Source organism: Arachis stenosperma, chromosome 3, assembly GCF_014773155.1.
Source record: "Arachis stenosperma cultivar V10309 chromosome 3, arast.V10309.gnm1.PFL2, whole genome shotgun sequence".
Taxonomy (NCBI): domain Eukaryota; kingdom Viridiplantae; phylum Streptophyta; class Magnoliopsida; order Fabales; family Fabaceae; genus Arachis; species Arachis stenosperma.
The window spans coordinates 153,997,855-154,019,505 of NC_080379.1; the positions used below are offsets into that span (position 1 = coordinate 153,997,855).

The 21,651-nt window shown below is 32.5% G+C and overlaps 3 protein-coding genes across 3 annotated transcripts; 1 reads left to right on the forward strand and 2 right to left on the reverse strand.

Moving 5' to 3' along the window:
- The first annotated feature begins 99 nt into the window (after positions 1-99).
- Positions 100-3,297, forward strand: LOC130968481 (uncharacterized). The gene is made up of 2 exons (XM_057893774.1): positions 100-505; positions 1,000-3,297. Exon 2 carries the CDS (start codon positions 1,122-1,124, stop codon positions 2,880-2,882), a length of 1,761 nt encoding a protein of 586 aa, XP_057749757.1. The 5' UTR covers positions 100-505; positions 1,000-1,121; the 3' UTR covers positions 2,883-3,297.
- Positions 3,298-3,450: 153 nt separating this feature from the next.
- LOC130968483 (LL-diaminopimelate aminotransferase, chloroplastic) lies at positions 3,451-8,473 on the reverse strand. The gene is made up of 10 exons (XM_057893776.1): positions 8,245-8,473; positions 8,003-8,076; positions 7,457-7,524; positions 6,554-6,670; positions 6,371-6,433; positions 5,523-5,627; positions 5,236-5,286; positions 4,653-4,973; positions 4,040-4,246; positions 3,451-3,831 (listed from the first exon to the last, which is right to left on the reverse strand). Exons 1-10 carry the CDS (start codon positions 8,322-8,324, stop codon positions 3,538-3,540), a joined length of 1,380 nt encoding a protein of 459 aa, XP_057749759.1. The 5' UTR covers positions 8,325-8,473; the 3' UTR covers positions 3,451-3,537.
- A 3,190-nt stretch (positions 8,474-11,663) lies between these two features.
- LOC130969723 (DUF21 domain-containing protein At2g14520-like) lies at positions 11,664-15,474 on the reverse strand. The gene is made up of 11 exons (XM_057895584.1): positions 15,055-15,474; positions 14,595-14,671; positions 14,429-14,512; positions 13,911-14,024; positions 13,688-13,774; positions 13,255-13,394; positions 13,079-13,166; positions 12,630-12,703; positions 12,407-12,531; positions 12,032-12,297; positions 11,664-11,938 (listed from the first exon to the last, which is right to left on the reverse strand). Exons 1-11 carry the CDS (start codon positions 15,230-15,232, stop codon positions 11,894-11,896), a joined length of 1,278 nt encoding a protein of 425 aa, XP_057751567.1. The 5' UTR covers positions 15,233-15,474; the 3' UTR covers positions 11,664-11,893.
- Positions 15,475-21,651: the final 6,177 nt, after the last annotated feature.

A 21,651-nucleotide genomic window follows, 5' to 3' on the forward strand; every position in this document is an offset into this window, starting at 1 on the left:
AAATTAATCATAATAAAAAAATATCTTAACACTTTGATTAAAGTCATCTTAAAAAATAAAAGAAAAAAAAATTAAACTTCTTAATAGATAGAAGACCCTACATCATCAAAGAACATTGAAAACTTAAGCTTAGGCAAAATCATATTTATTGTTACTTAACAGAAGAAGCTAACAATAAACTAATTTTTATAATTGAACATAATTTTATTAATTTGTTATCACATTTATTTTGGAGAAAGACGTTGTAAGAGTAGTTGGAGGTTGGAACTGATATGTCAGAAATACCCCTACTTTTGAAATGACGCAAAAGACCTCAAAATGACCCAATCAACCCTAACCTTTGTTCACAATACCAAAGCTGTTCAGTTCAGTGTTCACCTCCAGTTCCCAGTTCCCACCATCTTCTCTCTTTGTCTCTTTTGTCTCTCTCTCTCTCTTCACTCACAGGATGACACGCCAATCGATCTTCAAGTGACTCTCATCACTCTCTTCTCCACTTCTTCAGGTAACCAAGCTACTCCCTTTTTTGTCCCCTTGTCGTTATCTTGATTTTCTTTCACCTCGTTCTAATGTTCCTATTTAGACTTCTAACCCTTGTTTTTGAACTTGGTTGAACACAAAATTGAATTTTTTTTTTCAATCCTTCCTTCTCTCCTGACAATGGTTCTGTTGTTAACCGTTGCTTTTTGTTGGATTGTCTCCTTGTCTGTGGCTTCAGCTGTTTCATGTTGTAAACTTGTGTGATACTCGTCTTAACACCTTTTATTGATTATATTTTGTTTATAAGCTGCTGCAACAAAGCATTTTCGACTCGGATAAACTCCAAAATTGTTTCTATTCTTGGGTTCAGAACACATAATAGTAATTTTAGTAACAGACTATTGAATTTGACATTGCTTTAGACTAACATCCTTGCCATGCATATTCATTGTTGAATTCAATTGTAACACTACGTATTGATTAGCTGTGCTATTTCTATTTTTTGTTGGATTACTACAGTTTGTTTAGCGAAGAAGCACTTTTACACATATAGCAGAGAAAATGGTGCTGTTATTAGCTCATTGCAGGTTTGAGGGGTTGATCTTTACCTTATAGGAGTTTAGACCCAAAACCTTGACATCATGGAACTGATGGAAGACCACACTTTTGTTGTTGGTCAAGAATTCCCTGATGTGAAGGCATTCCGGAATGCAATTAAAGAAGCTGCTATTGCACAGCATTTTGAGCTTCGTATTATCAAAAGTGACCTGATTCGCTACTTTGCTAAGTGTGCCTCAGATGGCTGTCCATGGCGAATCCGTGCTGTCAAGCTACCTAATTCCCCAACATTTACTATACGAAGTCTCGAAGGAACCCATACATGTGGGAGAAATGCTCACAATGGCCACCACCAGGCTTCTGTTGATTGGATTGTGGGTTTTATAGAAGAAAGGTTGCGAGAAAACATTAATTATAAGCCGAAAGATATCTTACACGATATCCAGAAACAATATGGTATAACTATACCATATAAGCAAGCTTGGCGTGCTAAGGAGCGGGGACTTGCGGCAATCTATGGTTCTTCTGAAGAAGGGTATTGCCTGCTCCCTTCATATTGTGAACAGATAAAGAAAACAAACCCTGGAAGTGTTGCAGAGGTGTTTACCACTGGTCCAGATAACCGCTTTCAGAGGCTTTTTGTTTCCTTTCATGCATCAATCCATGGTTTCCTTAATGGTTGTTTGCCTATTGTTGGGTTTGGTGGAATCCAGCTGAAGAGTAAATACCTTAGCACATTGCTTTCAGCAACTTCTTTTGATGCTGATGGAGGTTTGTTTCCACTAGCATTTGGTGTTGTCGATGTTGAAAATGATGACAGCTGGACATGGTTCCTGTCTGAGTTGCATAAGGCACTTGAGTTGAATAATGGAAGCATACCAAAGATTATATTTTTGTCAGATGGGCAAAAAGGTATTGTGGATGCAGTGAGAAGGAAGTTTCCAAACTCGTCTCATGCATTCTGCTTGCGTCACTTAAGCGAAAACATTGGCAAGGTGTTCAAGAATTCTAGGCTTGTCCACCTTCTGTTGCAGTCTGCATACGCCACCACAACTGCTTCGTTCAAAGAAAAAATGGTCGACATAGAGGAGATCTCTCCCGAAGCTGCTAAATGGTTACAGCAATTTCATCCCTCCCAATGGGCCCTTGTGTATTCTGAAGGGACTCGATATGGCCATCTATCCTCTAATATTGAGGAGTTCAACAGATGGATTCTTGAAACCAGAGAGTTACCAATCATCCAGGTGATTGAGAGGATTCATAGCAAGCTTAAGAGTGAGTTTGATGAGAGGCGATCGATAGGCAGTTCATGGTGTTCTGTACTTGCCCCATCAGCTGAGAGGCGAATCTCTGAAGCTGTTAGTCAGGCACCTACATATCAAGTCCTTAGATCAGATGAAGTAGAGTTTGAAGTTCTTTCCACTGATCGATCAGACATTGTAAATATTGGTAACCATAGCTGTTCCTGCCGTGATTGGCAGCTATATGGGATCCCATGCTCCCATGCAGTTGCTGCTCTTATCTCATGTCGAAAGGATGTCTATTCATTTACCATGAAGTGCTTCACTGTTACAAGTTACAGAGAAACATATTCCAAGGAAATACAACCCCTCCCAGGAAAGCTTGAATGGAGAAAAACAGAAGAGTCTGCCATGGAGGATGATATCATCGTTGTAAGACCACCAAAATTCAGGAGACCACCAGGCCGCCCTGAAAAGAAACGAATGTGTGTGGAGGTCCTTAACCGTGAGAAGCATACAGTGCATTGTAGTCGGTGTAATCAAACTGGACATTACAAGACAACTTGCAAAGCAGACATGATCAAGATGATCAATAGCATATAACAGTTTTAGTTGTCTAATTTTTACTGTGCAGTTCATCAAAGAGCTAGCATATTAGCTTCTAGGGAGCCTTATGTTTAGGACCTGCTTAATATTCAGGTCATGTAAGATAGACGTATCACCGATCAACTGGTGTAACAGAAACGACGTTTTTTCTTTCTTTGGAGCATTGGCAGGTTTGTAATCAAAATCTAGAGAGGCTTGGTTGTAGAAAGAGTAAGAAAAACAGAGTATGAATAAAATGAAGAAGAAATTTGCTCGCTTTTATACATTTTCCTTGTCTTTATTTTTCACTTCGAATTTTTTTGGATTTCTAAGGTATTCACCCCCTAACTTAGTACTACTTCCTTGGCCGTGGATTATCCACTTAGGGGCAATGTTTGCCCAGCCATTTTGGGCTTAGGTTATAGCTTGATTTTGACATTTATTTTATACAAACATGACCCTTTTACATTATCTACTTAAAAATGTGCTGCCTCAGGCTCCAGGACCATAAGGTGATGATGGAACGGCAAATAGGCCACAAGATAAGATGTCTCCAATTGATAACAACTGTCTTAACATCATAATCTAAAATTCCAAGGAAACTAATGGTATTTATTGGTAAAAAGAAACAGCCTCTCCAGTCCAATATTGCTAGATCAGCATTATTCTAAATTCATTTGTATAGCTCCTTGAATCTTCTACATGCCTCCAAAACATTTTCCCTGTGACCAAAAGCACTAACCCTGACAAAACCTTCGCCACCAGGTCCAAAACCACTTCCAGGAGTTGTAACAACATGAGTCTTCTCAAGAATCTCGGCGAATACATCCCATGAGTTTCTGCCGGGAAAATGAACCCACACATACGGGGCATCTTTCCCCCCATATACTTTGAATCCAAGCGAATCGAATGTTTCAACTATTATGTTAGTGTTCTCTTTGTAGAATCCAATAACGTCTTGCATAGCCTGCATTCAAACGCTCCAAGTCACTTATGTAGCTTTTTCTAAATGATTAAGAAAGCATGTAATCGTGCATGAGTGACGACAAACTCGGATGATAAACTCTTGGACCCTTTTTCTAGGGTGTGGAAGGAGAAAGGACAGAGCAAGAGAGGACACCTTCCATGGTGTATTGAATGGATTAGTTAAACAACTAATAAACTAAATAACTGACCTTAAGGCCATCTGGTGAAAGGCAAGCCAGACCACCAGCCTGGGAAATATTTGATGCACCATTGAAGCAAGTACATACAATACGATTGAAGTCCTTGGCAACAGGAAATCCATCAGAAAACAACAACTGCTTCGGAATCACAGTCCAACCCAGTCGAACTCCAGTGAACCCGGCATACTTGCTAAATGATGAAACCTCAAGGGCAACCTGCAATTTGCCATAACCACTCAGTCATACACACAGATATCCAACAGAAATCAACATTATTCGTCAAATGTAAAAAGCAGTTTCATAGTTGAATTGCAAACTTTTGGCAACTTTTAACAAAATGTTATACTAATGTTGAACAACTTTCCTGATATAACTTTGTTCAGAAAAAATATTCATTAGATCCAAGCTACAACTTCTCTCATGAGTCATGCAAGAAACAAGAGATTTTCAAGGCAGGGAACACCTATTACAATAACCAAATGCAAAAGGCATGGAACTTGTTTCCAAATAATTGACATTATCTGCATTTTATTATAAGCCATGCACTCTTAAGTATCATAATTGCAGTTTAAAATGAAGATAAGGACAGATTTTTAAACATCAAATCATAATACATACTGACCTCTTTGGCTCCGGGAATTTCAAAGATCGAGCGCGGATTGTCACCAGAGATGTACATTGCATATGCTGAATCAAAGATTATTATAGACCCATTGTCCTTAGCAAACTTAACAAGTTGGGTCAATTGCTCTCTTGTTGCCGCAGCACCAGTAGGGTTGTTTGGCGAGCAGAAAAAGATGATATCTGGTCGAGAAATAGAAGACAAATCAGGGAAAAAACCATTTTCTGGGTTACATCGCATGTATTCGATGTTTGCAAACTTCTCAACATCCTTCTGGTAGTAGCCAGTCTGGCCCATAATTACACTCGAGTCTACATAGGCCTGCATATTAATTAAAAGTGGCATTATTTACAGAGAATAGCTACAAAGGTCAGTCACTTGAACAGGAAACCCAGGTTGATTTTTTCCAGTTCCAGCAAAAATATTAAAAAACTATATATTTTACAAATCTTTATTAGTATTTCTAGATAGATAATCTAAGTGCCATAATTGCAACAATCAGGATAAATGTCAACAGTTTTGGTATATTGAAGCATAAATGAATATAGAGAAAACCATATTGAAAAGAACAAGATATACATACCGGGTATGATGGGTCTTGCACAGCCATTTTAATTTTTGACCCAAAGACAATCTGCCACAGAATTAAAGTACAAGAAATAAATTAGTTAGATTAAGGAAGAGCTCATTGATTGCTTTGCAGAAAACTTCAGATGCTAATTAGCATGCCACCCCTAACCCCTGTGGCCCTGCCGCATTCTTTTCAAACCCAATCAGAGTAAGTGGTCAAGGCAAAAGACATGGCATAAAATGCGATTTTAAGTTGGGGAGATTATGTTTTGGATTTGGGGGGAAGGAAATAAAACAAACCTGAAGGCGAGATATATCACACTTTGCTCCATCTGACACAAATATATCATCATCTTCAATGCCAAGATCACGGTAAAATGTTGAAGCAATTGCACTTCTTAATGGCTGCATAGATTAAAGATGGCCTCAATTTCCAAGCATCATAAATTTTGATGTGGAAAATAGTTAGCAACAAAGAAAAAACATATTAGAATTAAAAAATGAAGTAAAAACATAATAGATTTAAAAAATGAAGTAACTATAATTTTCAATTGTGAGACTGTTTGCGCTGTCTAACTGAACTACCCAAGGCTAGATAACATTAATTGAAAAGATGGTTCTCCCCACAAAAGACAATACTCATGTTATCTAGAAGCTTTTGAAGATAACATTTTAAACTTTAGAGAAGTAAAACAGAACAAAAAAGAAATAAAAATGTCACATGCTCTGCTAATCTTGTTACTCTGAATTAAAGCTTATGTTGCATAGTTCATTCTGAATTAAAAGAAGGCTAAATATCCATTTTCAAAACCTGAGTGAAGAACTTGCAAAAGTTTACCCACTTAAATCTATAACAAGTTGTGAATTTGTTTTACACTAAAATTTCATTTGAGAAAAGGCATATACTATGAACAGACAAACATGTGAGGATGTGGTTGGAGGCTCCTAAAGACAAAGATATCAAAATATCTTTCCTGAAATTCTACAAGGATAAAAAAAGGGCACCTCTTATTTTCCAGTTAGCATTGCAATGAATTATTTTTACAATTGAAACTAGGACAAAAGAGTAAAGTAGGTTATGGAAGGATACAAGAATGAAAAATGGGCAAAGCAAAAAAAAAGCTCTAGAAGATGTCAATGCAACATACCTTTTCACCTTGTTCAGCTCCATAACCACTATATCCTTCTACGGTTGATAATGCATGTGATCTCTGATAAATGGAAAACAAGATATGCTAATCATTTTTCATGAGAGAGGGAGCAAAACATATATTAGTGCTCAAAGTCTACACTTGAAAAATATAGAAGCTTCATTCACATTGAAGTTTTACCTTTGACATTGCAGAAGTTATGGCATCAGGAATGGGTTCAGTAGTATCACCAATTCCAAGGCTTATTACTTTGGCATCAGGGTACTTAAGCAAGTGTGCATTCCTTCTTCTAGCAATCTTTTTTTTTTTTCAAAAAAAAAATAATTAAAAAAAATATGCACAGCAAAGAAAACAGGAGAAGTGAAAAGTGAGGGAAAAAGTAGTTGCATGTCATATGAAAAAGCAACGTCAAAGGTTGAAAGAAAGAGAAGGATATTCACTTTCACATTTATTACATAATGTATATGAATAATGATTGAGTAAAATGACACAAATCCCGCAACTTATTCCTTTTTGCCTCTCTAGTGATAGATAAACAAATCTCAGTAATGAAGTGCTTTGTTAAGGAGTGAGACCATGTCAGATATTACACCTCATTTCCTTTTTGGATACTTAAAAATAATTAATCAAATATTTTCCTTTAAAATCATTTGACGAGTTAATCAAAGGCATCCCTTGTTAACATTACATGCATGGCTCTGAAAGAATATTAATTCTGTTCAAGTAGAAATAAATTGACTTACCCATGGTCAAACTAAAAAGGGAAAACTGGTCACAGAAAATAAATAAATAGAGTACTTAAAACTTTCCTAAGTTTATCATTGACATGTTCTTTATCCTGAAAGAATTTGCAATCTTTCATCTCGAAATATAGGGAACATCAAGCTCAATGCCTCAATACATTTCAAATTTTCCAGTCCCCTTCAACATACGAAAATCATTTATGTAAATAATCTTTTCTGTGCAAAGCTTCCCATGGGAAGAAATCATGCATAGTGAATTTCCATTTGAACTCAAGTACATACGAACTAATGAACTACCACTGCTTGAAGGTTAGCAGAAAGATGAAGTAGCAGCAAATACCTCCGGAAAGAGATACCCGGCTTGAAGTTTAGCAATATTTCCATTGCGAGAGACCTTCGTCTTGTAGGCTTCAAAGAAGAAACCAAAAAATGTTATCTTGAATACTATATAAACGGAGAAACGTGCATGCTCTTTTTCAAGAACCACCATGACATTATCAATAACCCTTCCAGAAGACAATAATCTAGTACAAGCCAACCCATCAAAATTCAGCAACAATCAAATAATTTAGGCTCTTCTTTTTGGATCCAACATACGGTCTAAATTTCATTTAAATATCAATAGTCCACACATAAGTCTAAAATTACGAGCTAAAAAAAACTTGTAAAGGTTTATGTGTCCGATCCTTTAACAGTAACAGCACAAGAATACCATTCCAAGGCAGTTAAAAATCTCAGAAATTGCTACCCAAGAAGCTTGTGTGATGAACTTTTCACCCGAAAAATTGCAAAAGGGGACCATAGCTAATGCATAGTGGGACAATAAGAAGAACAATCATAATCTTCAAATCACCCAAAAAAAAAGGGAGCTTTGTTTGCAGGATACCGGTATCAGCTTCTTGTGGTGCCGCAATGCATTTGCAAACGCCCAAGCTCTTCACGGGCAACGTCACCTGACTCCTGCATTAGACCAAATATAAAGACGACCCCCCCAGAACAAAAATCAAAACTTTGGAGGGCAAAAAGAGCAAAGATGCAATTTTGATTAAATCTTTTGAGAAAAACGATTTCTGGGTAAAAAGAGGTCCCATTATCTGGGAAGAGGGAAATGAAATGGAGGGAAATTACCTGGGATTGAAGGTGGAGGGAGCAAGGAAAGTTGAGGAAGAAGAAGAGAGCGGAGTGGAGAGGCTTTGTGTGATAGACATTTTAGGAGGTTGAGGTGAGAAAGGAGCAGATACTAGTAGTGAAGTGAATATGCGTTGATCCAAAGGTGCGGCACTAAGCCTCTAACACTATGTAGTATTAGTAGTTGTAATGTAAACGGGTAAACCCTATTATATTGTGTGCACGTCCCTTTTTCCTTTCTCAATAATATAGTTTCAGTTTGTCGGGTTCAGAAATGGATGGATACTAAATACTAATACAGTACTCATGGTTTAACTTCAATTAATAAAAGAAAAATTATATCTGAATAAGGTTGGAGTCATGTAATATTTGCACTATGCTCCCTTATAAGTCAAATTTGGTGTGCTGATTCGGTGTTTCGGGCTAAACTAGAACTATACGAGATTAGCAGCACGACCATGGAAGCATGCAAAGCACGTGATGTGGGAATATCATACTCTTTTAATTCAAATTATTAAAATAACTAATGTTTTTATAATATCATAATATTTAAAATATTAACATATTAAGTAATTTAGTTATATATAAAAAAATATGATATAACGATTCTAAATAATAATTAATATTCACATAAAAACATGATCTAGTATTAATTCTTAAGAACTATGGATTATTGGGAAGGACAAACTCCTGCAATTTTATCATCAATTCTATTAGAGTATATACTTTTTTTTATTTTTATTGTATCATCATTTACCAATTAAAAACAATATCAGTTTTTCAAAGTAAATATATAAGAATATAAGAATCATAATAAAGCCATTATGTAAATTTGGAGACATGCTACTGGCGAATATTATTATTGTAAAGTTAATTTTTCGAGGGCCCCATAATTTACATAAGTTATTCTAATATAGTAAATTAGTTAATATCTAATTTTTTTAAATTTTTTATTGAATTTTTAGTTAATAGATTGTTGTATATATAAAATAGAATTTAAACTACCGACCCACTAAAATTGGTTTATTGATGTTGATTTAGATGTAAATGAATTGTTATTTAGATACTTCTTTTAAGAAATAAAACAAGCACTTGTTAACATAATTACACAAAGAAAAATGCTACTTGTAATTCAGCATTTATTCCGTTTTTAAATTTAATATTTTATTATTTTAATTTTTTAATTAATCATATTTTCTATTTTTAAGAAATTATTTTTATTATTTTTAATACTTATTACCGTAAAATTTGTAACTACTTGTAATATATTAATTTTTTGATAAAATTTGTAACAACTTTTCGTGTACTAATTTTTAAAAAGTAGGTAAAGTTTTTAAAATTAATTAAACTCACTTCAATTATTTTTTTATTTAAAATACAAAATTCATGTCAAAAACACATTTAAAATTAAATAAACAATATAAACATATTTAAAATTATGTATTAACACATCTAAATTATCGTCATTGTAGTTCTAAATTACATATTGAACACACACAAAAATTAAACTCAAATACACATCCAAAATTATAAGAATGCACTCTAAATATTTTATCAACACATCCAAAATTCATGTAAAAAACTTATATATGTACATAAGAACATAATAAACACATCTAAAATTATAAGAATATACACTTTAAATATTTTATCAACACATCTAAAATTCATGTAAAAAAATTTTTATATATACAAAATAATAAGAAAAGCAATGATATCAGAGAATGCGCAAAGAAAAACTCTATGAATAGAGACTCATACAAACCTTAGGAACGTTTTCGGCGCGGACGAACGGCGACGCTGATGCGGACGAACGGCGATGAGATGGAGGAAGGCGGCGACGATGATGAGCGCCGAGGAAGAGGAAGCCGACGTTGTAGATGAGCACCGAGGAGGAGAAAGGCGGCGTCGAGGATGAACGCTGAGGAGGACGGTGGTGCGGAGGAACGGTGGCGGAGGATGACGAACCACGGATGACGTGCGTCTCTGGGTTTATGATGTGTGGTGAATGTGATTGCTCTCCTTCCTTCAGAGTTTTGTATAGTATTAGCTAATAATTAGATATTTAAGATTTATTTTAGAATTTTAAAATCGAAATTTTGAATTTTAACTAATTTGATGTTTGGATGTGTATTAAATTGTAATGTAATATATTAATAATTAAATATATTAAATCTGAAATAGAAATTTAAATTTTAAATTTCAGTTTTATTTAGTTTCTGTTTTGAATGTGTATTTAATTTTAGAAAAACACTAAATCTATTTATAATTTTTAGATGTGTTTGTTTTATTTTTTTTAAATTATTGTAATAAAAAGCTAAATATTGTACAAATTTTAAAGGATACCTAGTTAAATTGTGTAACAAAATATGTCTCATGAGGAATCTCCTCTCTCAAACAACACAATTATTTAATGTTGTATCTTTTATCCGCTCACCCTTAATATAAGGAGGAGAAGAAGCAGCAGCTTCCTCAAGACTAATGTTTTTAGATACTAGATAAATTTTGGTGTATCACTTAATTTGTTGAATCTTATGATACACCGAAATTTGGTTAATATCTACAAAAATTTCCGCCCGTCCTCAAACAACACAATTATGAATTATTTAACGTTGTATCTGTCGTCCGCTCACCTTTAAGTCCAGAATCTACTGCATTACTTTTGATTGTTGTGTTCATTAAATCATTGTGTGCGGGTGCGCTCATCCCCTTTCGAGAGCCTAGTGTTTGTTCTAATAAAGTCCATACCAATATTTTTGTAAGAAAGTACAAAGAAGCCTAAAAGATCTCATTTCTAAGTTCTAAGTTCTAACAGCTCTGATAAGGAGAATAAGAAGGGTATGACCCACCAAACAGAGTTCCAACTTCCAACTCTCCAAGCATAAGAAAATAGAGGAAGTGAAAAAACATCATCACTAATAACTAATGTACCCTAGCTATAAGCCCTGTAACATTGAATTTGGATGATCCGAAGACTATGCTTTGTATGAATACGTTTGTACTATACAAAGCGTGTTTCTGAGCCCAACATGTAAATGGTAAATTTACTAACTGCGAATTCAAAGACAAGTTGATAAATTTGATCTTAAAATGTTGTATCATGTGCAGTAGAAGCTGTGATATGACAGGCTCGAAAAGGAAAGGGGAAAAAAAGCTAAACAAACACGACCGTGGGCAAAATGTTTTGTTTAGTTGAATACGTAAGAAGAAAAAGCATCGACACATGCATCCTCGTTGTGAGATGAATCATCATGCAGTTAACATATGATCATCTTTTCAGCTTAAGCACATAACGTCTCAAATAGCTAACTGGTTATCCATAATGATTACTTAATACATCTGCAATCAGTATAAGTAGCTGTCAATAATTCAGAACAAAACGTGATTTGCTGGCATGCCCCATTTGTCCTTGCAACACATGTACATATATTGATATTGATGTATATCTCGTAAAAGAAAAGTTTGAAAGCATCGATATCTTCTTGTCCCTACATTTGATAAAGCGATAACATCTTGAACTTTCATATTACATACATATATACTCACATTGCTAACAGCAGCATTTTCACTCTAAACCGCAGTACCTAATTAACAACAAATTACAAATACATGAACACTGATACTAAACTACAATTGGTGAAAGCCATCGTCATGAGAATTCAAAATGATGATCTGTCTCATCGAAGATCTCCTCCTACAAAACAAAAATTAATGTCAGTAACAGCTTCCTACTAGATTTTGATTCGAGTAAATAAAGCTTGTCTTCGACTAGATGTCAAGAGTTTACCTGTAGTAGTTCTTCAATAACATCCTCCATCGTAATTACTCCAACAGCTTCTTCTTCTTCGGGGAGTTTTGGAAGTGGACTTCCATTATCTATCTCCAGAATATCCGAGTACATATTTTTTGTCCATTTTTTGCTCCGAGATCCCTTAATCGACTTGTTTGTATTTGGAAAGCTTTTCCACTTATGGAGTGGCATCTTGGGTTTCACCTTTTTCTCGTGTGGGGGTTTTTCACCATCAATATCCACCTTCACATCCTTCACCGACTCTATTTCACAAACATGAGATACGTAGCAGTGTAGCATTCAGTTATGAGAGAAACTAAACAAAATTTTGGCAAGGAAACATATTGATTACAAGTTACAGCCTGTTCTTACCATTGGCAGAGTTTTGGGAAGATGGCTGATTTGTCTTGTCACACCGTCTTACAACAACAGCCATGTGGCTATGGCCCTTCTGAAACTCATTCAATATATCATAGAGAGGCATACTTTCTGGAACCCTGTGAATGTAGGTAATTTCTAAATATCAATTTTCGGTTAAAGAATATGGAACCAATGTGCCTATCCCCATAAAACCTACAAGAAATATATAAGATACCTTGGAATCCTGCGTATGGTTACACTCTTCACAGATGCTTCCTCTTCTGGATCAATTGTCAATAAATTCTTGACCTAAAATTAAGCAGCAAATTCTTAGAAAACAAAATGGAGACCGAAACAAGGCATTGCATACAGTTGACGCATCATTGGTGCTCAAGCAGACATAACACTGCCTCTAACTGCCACATATGCCTATAAACGAATCAATAAAATTTTTGAGGCCCAACAAGGGGAAAACCTGCTATAGGAGTATATGTTATCCGGTCAAATAGTTTGCCGAAGGAAGGCATTATCATCTAGAGCCTAAAGTAGAACTTTCACATATAGTTCCATTATCAGGAAGTAACTTAAAACTATGATGAAACTTATTCAAGAGTTTATAGAACTCAATATGACTCCAAGAATGTTAAATGGTAAAGGTGAATAATAACGAAGGAAAATCGGTACCAGTATAAGTCCAATAATATTTGTAGGCTGCTCATAATAGACCGGGACTCTGCTGTGCCCCCTCTCCAATATTAGGTTCATCAGCTCCCTGCTCAAATAATTGGTGTTAAATTAGATGAATAAAATATGTACTAAATTAAAAACTAGACTTTATCTAAATTTTTAATACAACTTACCTATCAAGTTTGGAATTAATATCAATGGCAAATGTGTCAGATATAGGAGTCATCGCATCGCTAGCTGTCTTCTCGCTGAGTTCAAGTGCCCCAGCAATGATTGTTGTTTCATCATGTGTTAGTTCCCCACCTTTTCCAGCCTAATGCAATCCAATAATGAACAGCAACAAAAACAAGTGGAAACATGAATATTTGGAGCAAAGGACTCCACATAACCAGAAGAGTAAGTATATAAGATTGTCCTTATTAACAATCCAGGAAAATTAAATTGAAATATAAGAAGGTAGATATATGTGCAGCATACATATGAAAGAACAGGATGAGTGCAGGATACCTACTTTATGCAATTTTATAATAAATTGATAAAAAGATTATACAATAGAGATGGATGGCGTTTTATGAATAAAAAACAACATATAGCTCTGATACAGACCTCATTACCATGCAAATTTACGAGTGTTTTTAACTCGGCTCTGCGGAAAAGGGCTTCATTTCGATGGCCCAGCAAAAAGTCCAACAACTGAAAAACCATATAAATGCACCAAAAAGCCAAGGATGAACAGAATATCGGTATGAGGACATAAATTCAATTTGGCCCCTGCTTACAGAAATGAAGCATTCATATATAAATTCAAAGTTTGCTCAATTTATGTCACCTTGCTAATTGGAAAAGCAATTGGATAACAGATCCATACAAGCACACGGACAAAGGGAGCCACCGTTGCGCCAATCGCTAAACCATACCGAGAACAAACAGATTGGGGTATAATCTTCACACAAGTAAGACATATGTCAGAGCACTTTTACATGCAATGCAAAGCATATCAAGGCTAGCATATACATAATAATATTAGGCAAATATCTGCCAGACATGCAGAAAATCCAAAGGTATTATAATTTATAATCAACATTGAGCAGGATTCAGTGAAGAACAAAGATTGAAAACGTAGAAAGTCAGATTTACAAACGTTAACTCTATCTCATGATTGAAAATAAAAAAATAAAAAAGATTTGAATGATGTATAACTCGTGAGGAAGAGGAATTTACCACATCCTCCATAACTTTATTATAGTTCTTGAGCTACAAGGTGGAGGATGAAACAGTCTTTTTAAAACATGTCATGTGTGTGTATTTATTTAACAATTAACACAAATAAGTACATGAGTTTCTCACCTCACCAAACAGAAGAATTAACGTCACCGAAATCAGGATAGCACCCCATGCAGTAACAAGACTATCAAGAAAAATAGGAAGCGCCTGGAAAAACACATTTAAAAAAAATCAGAATCAATTTTGTCTTTTATGTATTAAAACCATTCGGGAATATTTTGAGTTGTACCTCCATGGCTGCAGCATTGCAAATCAGCAAAGTACAGAGCAACAAATGTTGATTTTTGACAACAGGCAATATCTTTTCTGCAGTGACAACAAAAGGAATTCATAAAGTAAGAGAATATATCATTAACAAATCTGAACAAAACAACCTTCGCGTTTTCAAAAGATTTCCCCTATTTACAGCTCTAAAATAATGGATAATTCCAGAACTAAACTACAGATCACGAATTGCACTTAACTCGTTTCATCTTGTTCCCGGTTTATCCAACCAATTAGATGAACCATGAACCATCAGTGCTACATATAGCTAGCTAGAATCAATCAATTTTTTACCGGGGAAGAATATGAATACGAATACCGATACATAACAAAAAGCTAAGTATGTAAACAGAAAAGCTAAGCAAGTTTAGTTTGCACGTAATCGTTGAAATCAGAAAGAGAGAGAGAGAGAGAGAAAGAGGTACCTGCGTGGATACGATCCTGAGGAGTGCCAGATTTGGCAAGGACCTCGAGATCGACGAGGCTGAGAGACATGAGGCCCAAGGTGAGGCCCGACATCAAGCCCGCGAACAAGACGAGCAGCACGATGACCGCTATGTTGATGAAGAACTTTGATTCGCAGCAGGTATACTCCACCGCCATTCTCTTGTGCTATTCCTATTACCGCTGTACGCTGTTAGTAGTTTGGTTCGTTGTGTATTTCAATTAAGAGCAGCAGAGTACAGAGAGCCAGTAGTAGTCAGAGAAAGCAGAGCAACCACCAGAGCTCCGCCACCTCCATTGTTGCTTCTCCCTCTCCGATCCACTTGTGGCTCTACTCGATTCCCATCATCCCCTATTTATTCATTCCTCCTTATATTCAATCCTTTTATTTATTGTTTTTTTCTTTATTATGTCACGGTAACAGTATATTGCTTCTCGAAAAGTTAATTTTAGGTGAGAGTCGGTACTCCATTGCGGTGGAAATAATTTGTTTCCGTTGTCACAAAATATCAAGAGTTTCGCTAGCAACTAATAGAGTATTTGTAAAAGGAAAAGTCTAGGGACCAATAGTTTTGTTGAATTTTGGCCAGCATGTAATTAGCAGAAAAATGTGAGCCATTGAATAAAATCTCACACCAATCTCACACCATCAAATTATTATTGATGGCTAATAATCACAAAAATTGTTGGTCGCCTAGCATTGTTCTCTCTGTCTTTCGCCCTTTGTCCATCTTCCATCTCATCTACCCTCCTGATTGTATGTTCTATCGGTCTTCTTCTCACATGTCCAAACCACCTGAGACGCGATTCAACCATCTTTTCCACAATGGGTTCTACTCCAACTCTCTCCCTTATATCTTCATTCCTTATTTTATCCAATCGCGTATGACCACTCATCCATCTCAACATCTTCATCTCTGCCACACTCAGCTTATGTTCGTGCTCCCCTTTAGCCGCCCAACACTTCGTACCATACAGCATAGCCGGTCTTATAGCGGTGCGATAGAATTTACTTTTAAATTTTAAAGGCACTTTTTGTCGCATATAAAACCAGATGGACTCCGCCATTTTGACCAACCTGCTTGGATCCTATGATTTACATCCTGTTCAATCTCTAAATCGTTGTTAAATTAAATATCCCTAAATATCCATTATACACATTATACAGATATTCTATTAATTCTTTATATTTTCTCAAATATCAATTATATTGTAAAATTAAGTCCCTAAATTTATTATTTGTATGTATGTATAATATTTTTTAAAAATATATATATGGAAAGATTAATCGTTGTTAAATTATTTAAAAACTGTAATAGATCTTTTATTATTTTCCTTATAATAGTATAATTTCCTTTTTCACTTTTTCGATGTCCATTTGAACATTGTCAAACTAATTTTGGTAATATTTTTCTTTCTTATTTTTTTAAAAAAAATTATTTCATATCCATTGCAATTTGAATTTTTTATTGTTATTTGTTTTGTAACTAAATTTAATCAATTTTTTATGTATTTTTTTTCTTCAATTAAAATTTGTGAGAGTGATTTTTATTAGATTTAAATTAATTTAATTGTATTTAGTTAGCTAATATACCGATTATATTATTAGAATGGGGGAAGAATAGCGGAGGCGACAGTTGGGTAGTGACGTGTTGTTACAAAGACAGCGTTGCCAAATCTGCATTTCAGCGATCCTTACCGACCCACACGAATACCTTTTTGCTCAGAATCAACGGATAACCATGTGGCTATTTAGTATTTACACTAATAACAAATAATTAATGGACCCACCGTCCCCCTCCTTGCCTCTATCACAAAATCACTAATTAATATGATTATCATTATCATATTAACAACTAAGAGTTCAAGGTTTAAGGCAGCTAAAACTCTTTTCAATAAGACATTTTAGCCTGATAGGCTTTTCGGAATATGACATCTGTTATGATTATGAATCTTTGTCTTGCTTATATCAGAAGTGGAGCACTGGAGCTTAACTAATTAATTTGTCTGTGATGATAGATTATAAGATCTCTTAAAGTGATACCTATTGCAAAAAGCTGCTTTTAGTCTGCTTAGCTTCTAGCTTTAACTTTGATTAGTTATTAGTTAATCCAGCTTGTTTGTGCCTTTTATTTATTTTATTGTATATGCTTAGTTATAATTTTTTTTTTATCTCGTTTTGATCATTCTAAATAATATGCCTTAGTACCAATATAAGTTAGGTAAGTTATTTGTGGCATTATTATTTATTACCACTTTGCAAAAGAAATTAACTTATCACTTAGAATATTAATTTAGAGTAATACTATGTGTACAATTTTTTTTATAACTAAGTCTAATTAAATTGATGTGACGTTTAGTAAAAAAAAGTGTGCATATATTATTATTTCTTTTTTTTCGTACTTTGTACATCACATGAATTTTTGTTCAAATTTTTGTTGGAGAGCACAAAAACTTATTAATATAACACACAAAAATTTGGAGCATGATATTTAAAATTTTGCATATAACACGAACTTATTGATAATATACAAATTTTTACTGAATATGTATTCTTCCAAAAATTTTTATTTGTATTCTTCCAAAAATTTTTATTTTACATATTAAAAATTCTATACTATACAATAAAATTTTTGTATTGTTTACAAAAAATTATGTGTTGTGCGTATTTTATTGGTTGGGTGTTAATTGAATATGTAATTCTTAAAAAAAATTTGTGCTATATACTACTATATGTATATTATATATGTATATTGTGTATCAAAATTTATGTAATGTGTATAAATATATTAAAATTCCTGTATTTTAATTTTCTTAATACTTATAAAAAAAGTGACCATTATTAAAAAAATGGTACACTTTATTTTTAAACAACTTAATTAAACTTTATTACTCAAAATAATTGATCACCTAACATTTTTTATTAATCTATGCTCAACTATGCTCTTTTTTTTTGTTGGTGAATATACACAACTATGCTTTCTATTTGTTGTTATCGATATTTAATAAGATTTTCTTATTATCAAAAGTATTGAAATTTTATGAATCACTTCGGTTGAAGAGTTAACAACTTAATATGATATAAAATGTCTTTATAAATAAATTATATGTATAATTGTATTCATAAATTTTTAATCCTAATTATGATATCTGTTATATATAACCAAATCTAAAGACAAATTTGAGAAAGAGAGTAGAATAAAAATCAAATGTAAATCATCTGAAATTTAAATTTAAAGAAGATATACATGAGATAGTTATTAAATTTTAGGGTTACTTGTTTGAATAATGTATGTAGTGTGTACATATTTAAAAATGTTATCTGATTTTGAATGTTTTTAACAAAATAAAATAAATGCGTGAAGTGATGCAAGGAAGACAGAAAATTAAGTAGTGCTTCTCTACTTTATATTACACACGGGGACGAATTAGGTAAAGTTAGCAAGCACAATACATCCAATATTATTCTATTATACTGCAAAACACAAGTTTTCAGGTCAAAAAACGTCATGGTTTTTGTCTTTTAAAAGAATATCATCGTGATTTGATTTTGCATTTTAGAGCCTAATCAAGAAAGAATAGCTCCTTTGATTAAACAAAGTAATTATGTTTGGGAATAGGCAATACAATATATATTCGATGTATTGTTATCAACGATTTTGTAGGGTGGTAGTATTGATGCTCGTGGCATCTATTCTGATCCTTTGAATTACAACGTCACTATATAAAGTTAATGTATATAAGTAAATATATTTAATATACTAAAAATTAATTATTAAGTCAATTAATATATATATATATTTATATATTTCCTAATTAATTTTTTATAATAAAATAATCAAATTTATAATAACTGAATAATTAAACTTATTTATAATTAGTGTAGTATAATAAAAAATATTTATGAAAGATCAAAAATTATTTCATATGTAAGGATTATGATTTATATTTATATGTTTAGATAATATTCAATTTAGTCCTTTAATTTATATGCAAATTTTAATTTAATTCTTAAAGTTTTAATTATCTCTATGTAATTCTCAAATTTTACAAATGTGATTAGAATAATTGTTAGCACACAAACATTAATAAAACATTGACATAGATAATTAATATAGAATCACCTTAAACTCTATAAAATATGATGTCGTTTTTGTTTTGGTACGTAAATAACCTAAAAAATATCAAAAGTGATATTTAATGAATTTTTTTTAAAAACAAGTGATCTGACATTATTTTTGAACAATTTGAGTGTCAAAATCAGAACAATAGTTTTACAAATTTAGTATAATATTTAATTATCTATATCACTGTTTTATTAATATTTTTGTGTCAAAATTTGTCTCAAATTAATATAAATTACGTTTACAAAATTTAAAAATTAAAAAAAAATTAAACTTAAAAAACTAAATTAAACTTCCGTATAAATTCAGAAATCAAATTCATTATTCAATATTAACTCTTATATGTTACATTATATATAAGGAGCACAAAAAAAATTTAAAACGGCCCTTGGACACATTTCACACGTATAGCTAGAAATGAATAGTATTTAATTTGACATGGCCGGGGAGCCCTTCAATCCTTCAAGAGTCATTTAAGCACACGGGCTTATTTCTAGAATTATCGTCTGCAACTTATAATCACAATTTCTTATAAAATATTGGATTAATTTCAACTTTCAAGTGTATGTGTATCACAGGATCAAGTGTTCTAATAATTTTAATTATAAGATATATATGATTAAAATTAATGGCTAGAATAATTTTAGAATTGAGATCAATAATAAAAATTACTTGGACACCTTATTTAATGATATATTTTAAATATTTATGTTATGATTATATTGGAATAAGAAGGACACGCGGTACACAAGAAGAAAAAATAGAACGAAGGTTTAGGATTCATTAGTTTTACTGGGAAAAAAAATCTATTATATTCCTAATATTTTTTATAAAATAATTATGAATTAGATCATGTTTTAGTTTATCCAAAATTATTGCATTAAAAAAAAAATCTCCGGAATTTATTATTATTTTCATTTTTGTCCCTCTTGGTTGGTTCTGAAAGTGAACTTTCAATTTGTCAGCCCACGACCTTTTCGTCATGCACGAAATTCCCCCCGAGATGGATGCAACTGGTTAGATGTCAAAAGTCAAAACTCAATTTAATCCTCTGTTTGGATCAACAGAAAAAAAAATAAAGGAAAGAAAATCAACGAAAACAAAATATTTTATATCGTTTGGTTATGCAAAGAAAATATATATGATATATAGTTCACTCTTGTCTTCTATTTCAAAAAATTATAATTGGATAAACTTTAAACTAATCTATTCTATTAGATAAAAATCGGATGTCTACACTTAATGATGAAGCTGACGTAGCATGCTTCGGAGAGTGTTTCTTGATTTAATTGTTTTAACTCATTCAATATAATTTATTGCACTGACTTAATTATATCAATTAATTGATTTGATTAGATATTTAAATATTTCTTTTCTTAATATAATTTATTATAATTTATATTACTTAATTAATTATACTACATTAATTATAATTTGTTATATTAGTGAATTAGTCTTTTCATTTATAAAATCTAAAATAAAATAAATAAATTGTTATTTATTCTAATTAAATTTATTTATATACTATATATGAATTAACATCTATTCTATTATATAAAAATCGAATTTCTACACTTAATGATGGAGCTGACGTGACATGTTTCTGAGAGTGTTTCTCGATTTATTTATTTTAACTCATTAAATATAATTTATTATGAGATTAATTATATCAACTAATTAATTTGATTAGATATTTAAATATTACATAATTATTATAATTTATATCAATTTATTTTAATAGTATTTCTTAATTTATTTTTTTAATATTCTGATAGTATTTTTTAATTTATTAAATCAAATTTAGTATAAATTATGTATATTAATTAATTGATTTAATTAAATTATTAATAATTAAAATAATAAATTATAAATAAAATAAGCAATTGAGATATTTTTAACTAATAACTAAATCAAATTAAATTATATGTATCGAGTCTAATTTAAATCATGTGAATTAAATACTAAACTAAAATATGATCATTTCTTTCTTATTCAAATTAAATGCAATAAATACAAATTAATTTTGTTAGATAATCATTATTTTTTGGTCTTCTATATATAGACGGCCAAACAAAATGATAAGAATCATCTTTTTTATCGCTCTTGCTATTTCAAATCTTCTTTTCTTTTTTTTTCTTTATGTACAATTTCTTTTATGGATAAATGAGAAGGTATGGATGAATAATGTTTCGTTGATTGTTTGTTTATAACTCGAAAATGTCTCAATTTAAGTATTACTGTTGCTTGCTGATGGAATTGGATGACAATGTGCTTGGCATACTTGCGGCTTAAGAAATCAGGTCATGTACTCGAGGTGCACCGATGCAAACTTTTGGAGCTGCCGACTGCCGCTGAATTCATTGTATAGCTGGAGCAAATTATGATATAGTGAAAAAATGTTTATGCATGCATGCTATTCTTCTTTATATATGTATCCCTCTATTTTTACAATTC

What these genes read in the sequence shown, in the direction of transcription:
- LOC130968481 (XM_057893774.1), top strand. Translation starts at nt 1,122, where the DNA reads ATGGAACTGATGGAAGACCACACTTTTGTTGTTGGTCAAGAATTCCCT.
- LOC130968483 (XM_057893776.1), bottom strand. Translation starts at nt 8,324, where the DNA reads ATGTCTATCACACAAAGCCTCTCCACTCCGCTCTCTTCTTCTTCCTCA. An exon ending in ACCACAAGAAGCTGATACCG is followed by an intron (nt 7,525 to 8,002) that starts GTATCCTGCAAA and finishes TCTTCTTTGAAG; the next exon opens with CCTACAAGACGAAGGTCTCT. An exon ending in CCGGGTATCTCTTTCCGGAG is followed by an intron (nt 6,671 to 7,456) that starts GTATTTGCTGCT and finishes AAAAAAAAAAAG; the next exon opens with ATTGCTAGAAGAAGGAATGC.
- LOC130969723 (XM_057895584.1), bottom strand. Translation starts at nt 15,232, where the DNA reads ATGGCGGTGGAGTATACCTGCTGCGAATCAAAGTTCTTCATCAACATA. An exon ending in ATATTATTGGACTTATACTG is followed by an intron (nt 12,704 to 13,078) that starts GTACCGATTTTC and finishes GCTTAATTTTAG; the next exon opens with GTCAAGAATTTATTGACAAT. An exon ending in TTCCCAAAACTCTGCCAATG is followed by an intron (nt 12,298 to 12,406) that starts GTAAGAACAGGC and finishes TTTGTGAAATAG; the next exon opens with AGTCGGTGAAGGATGTGAAG.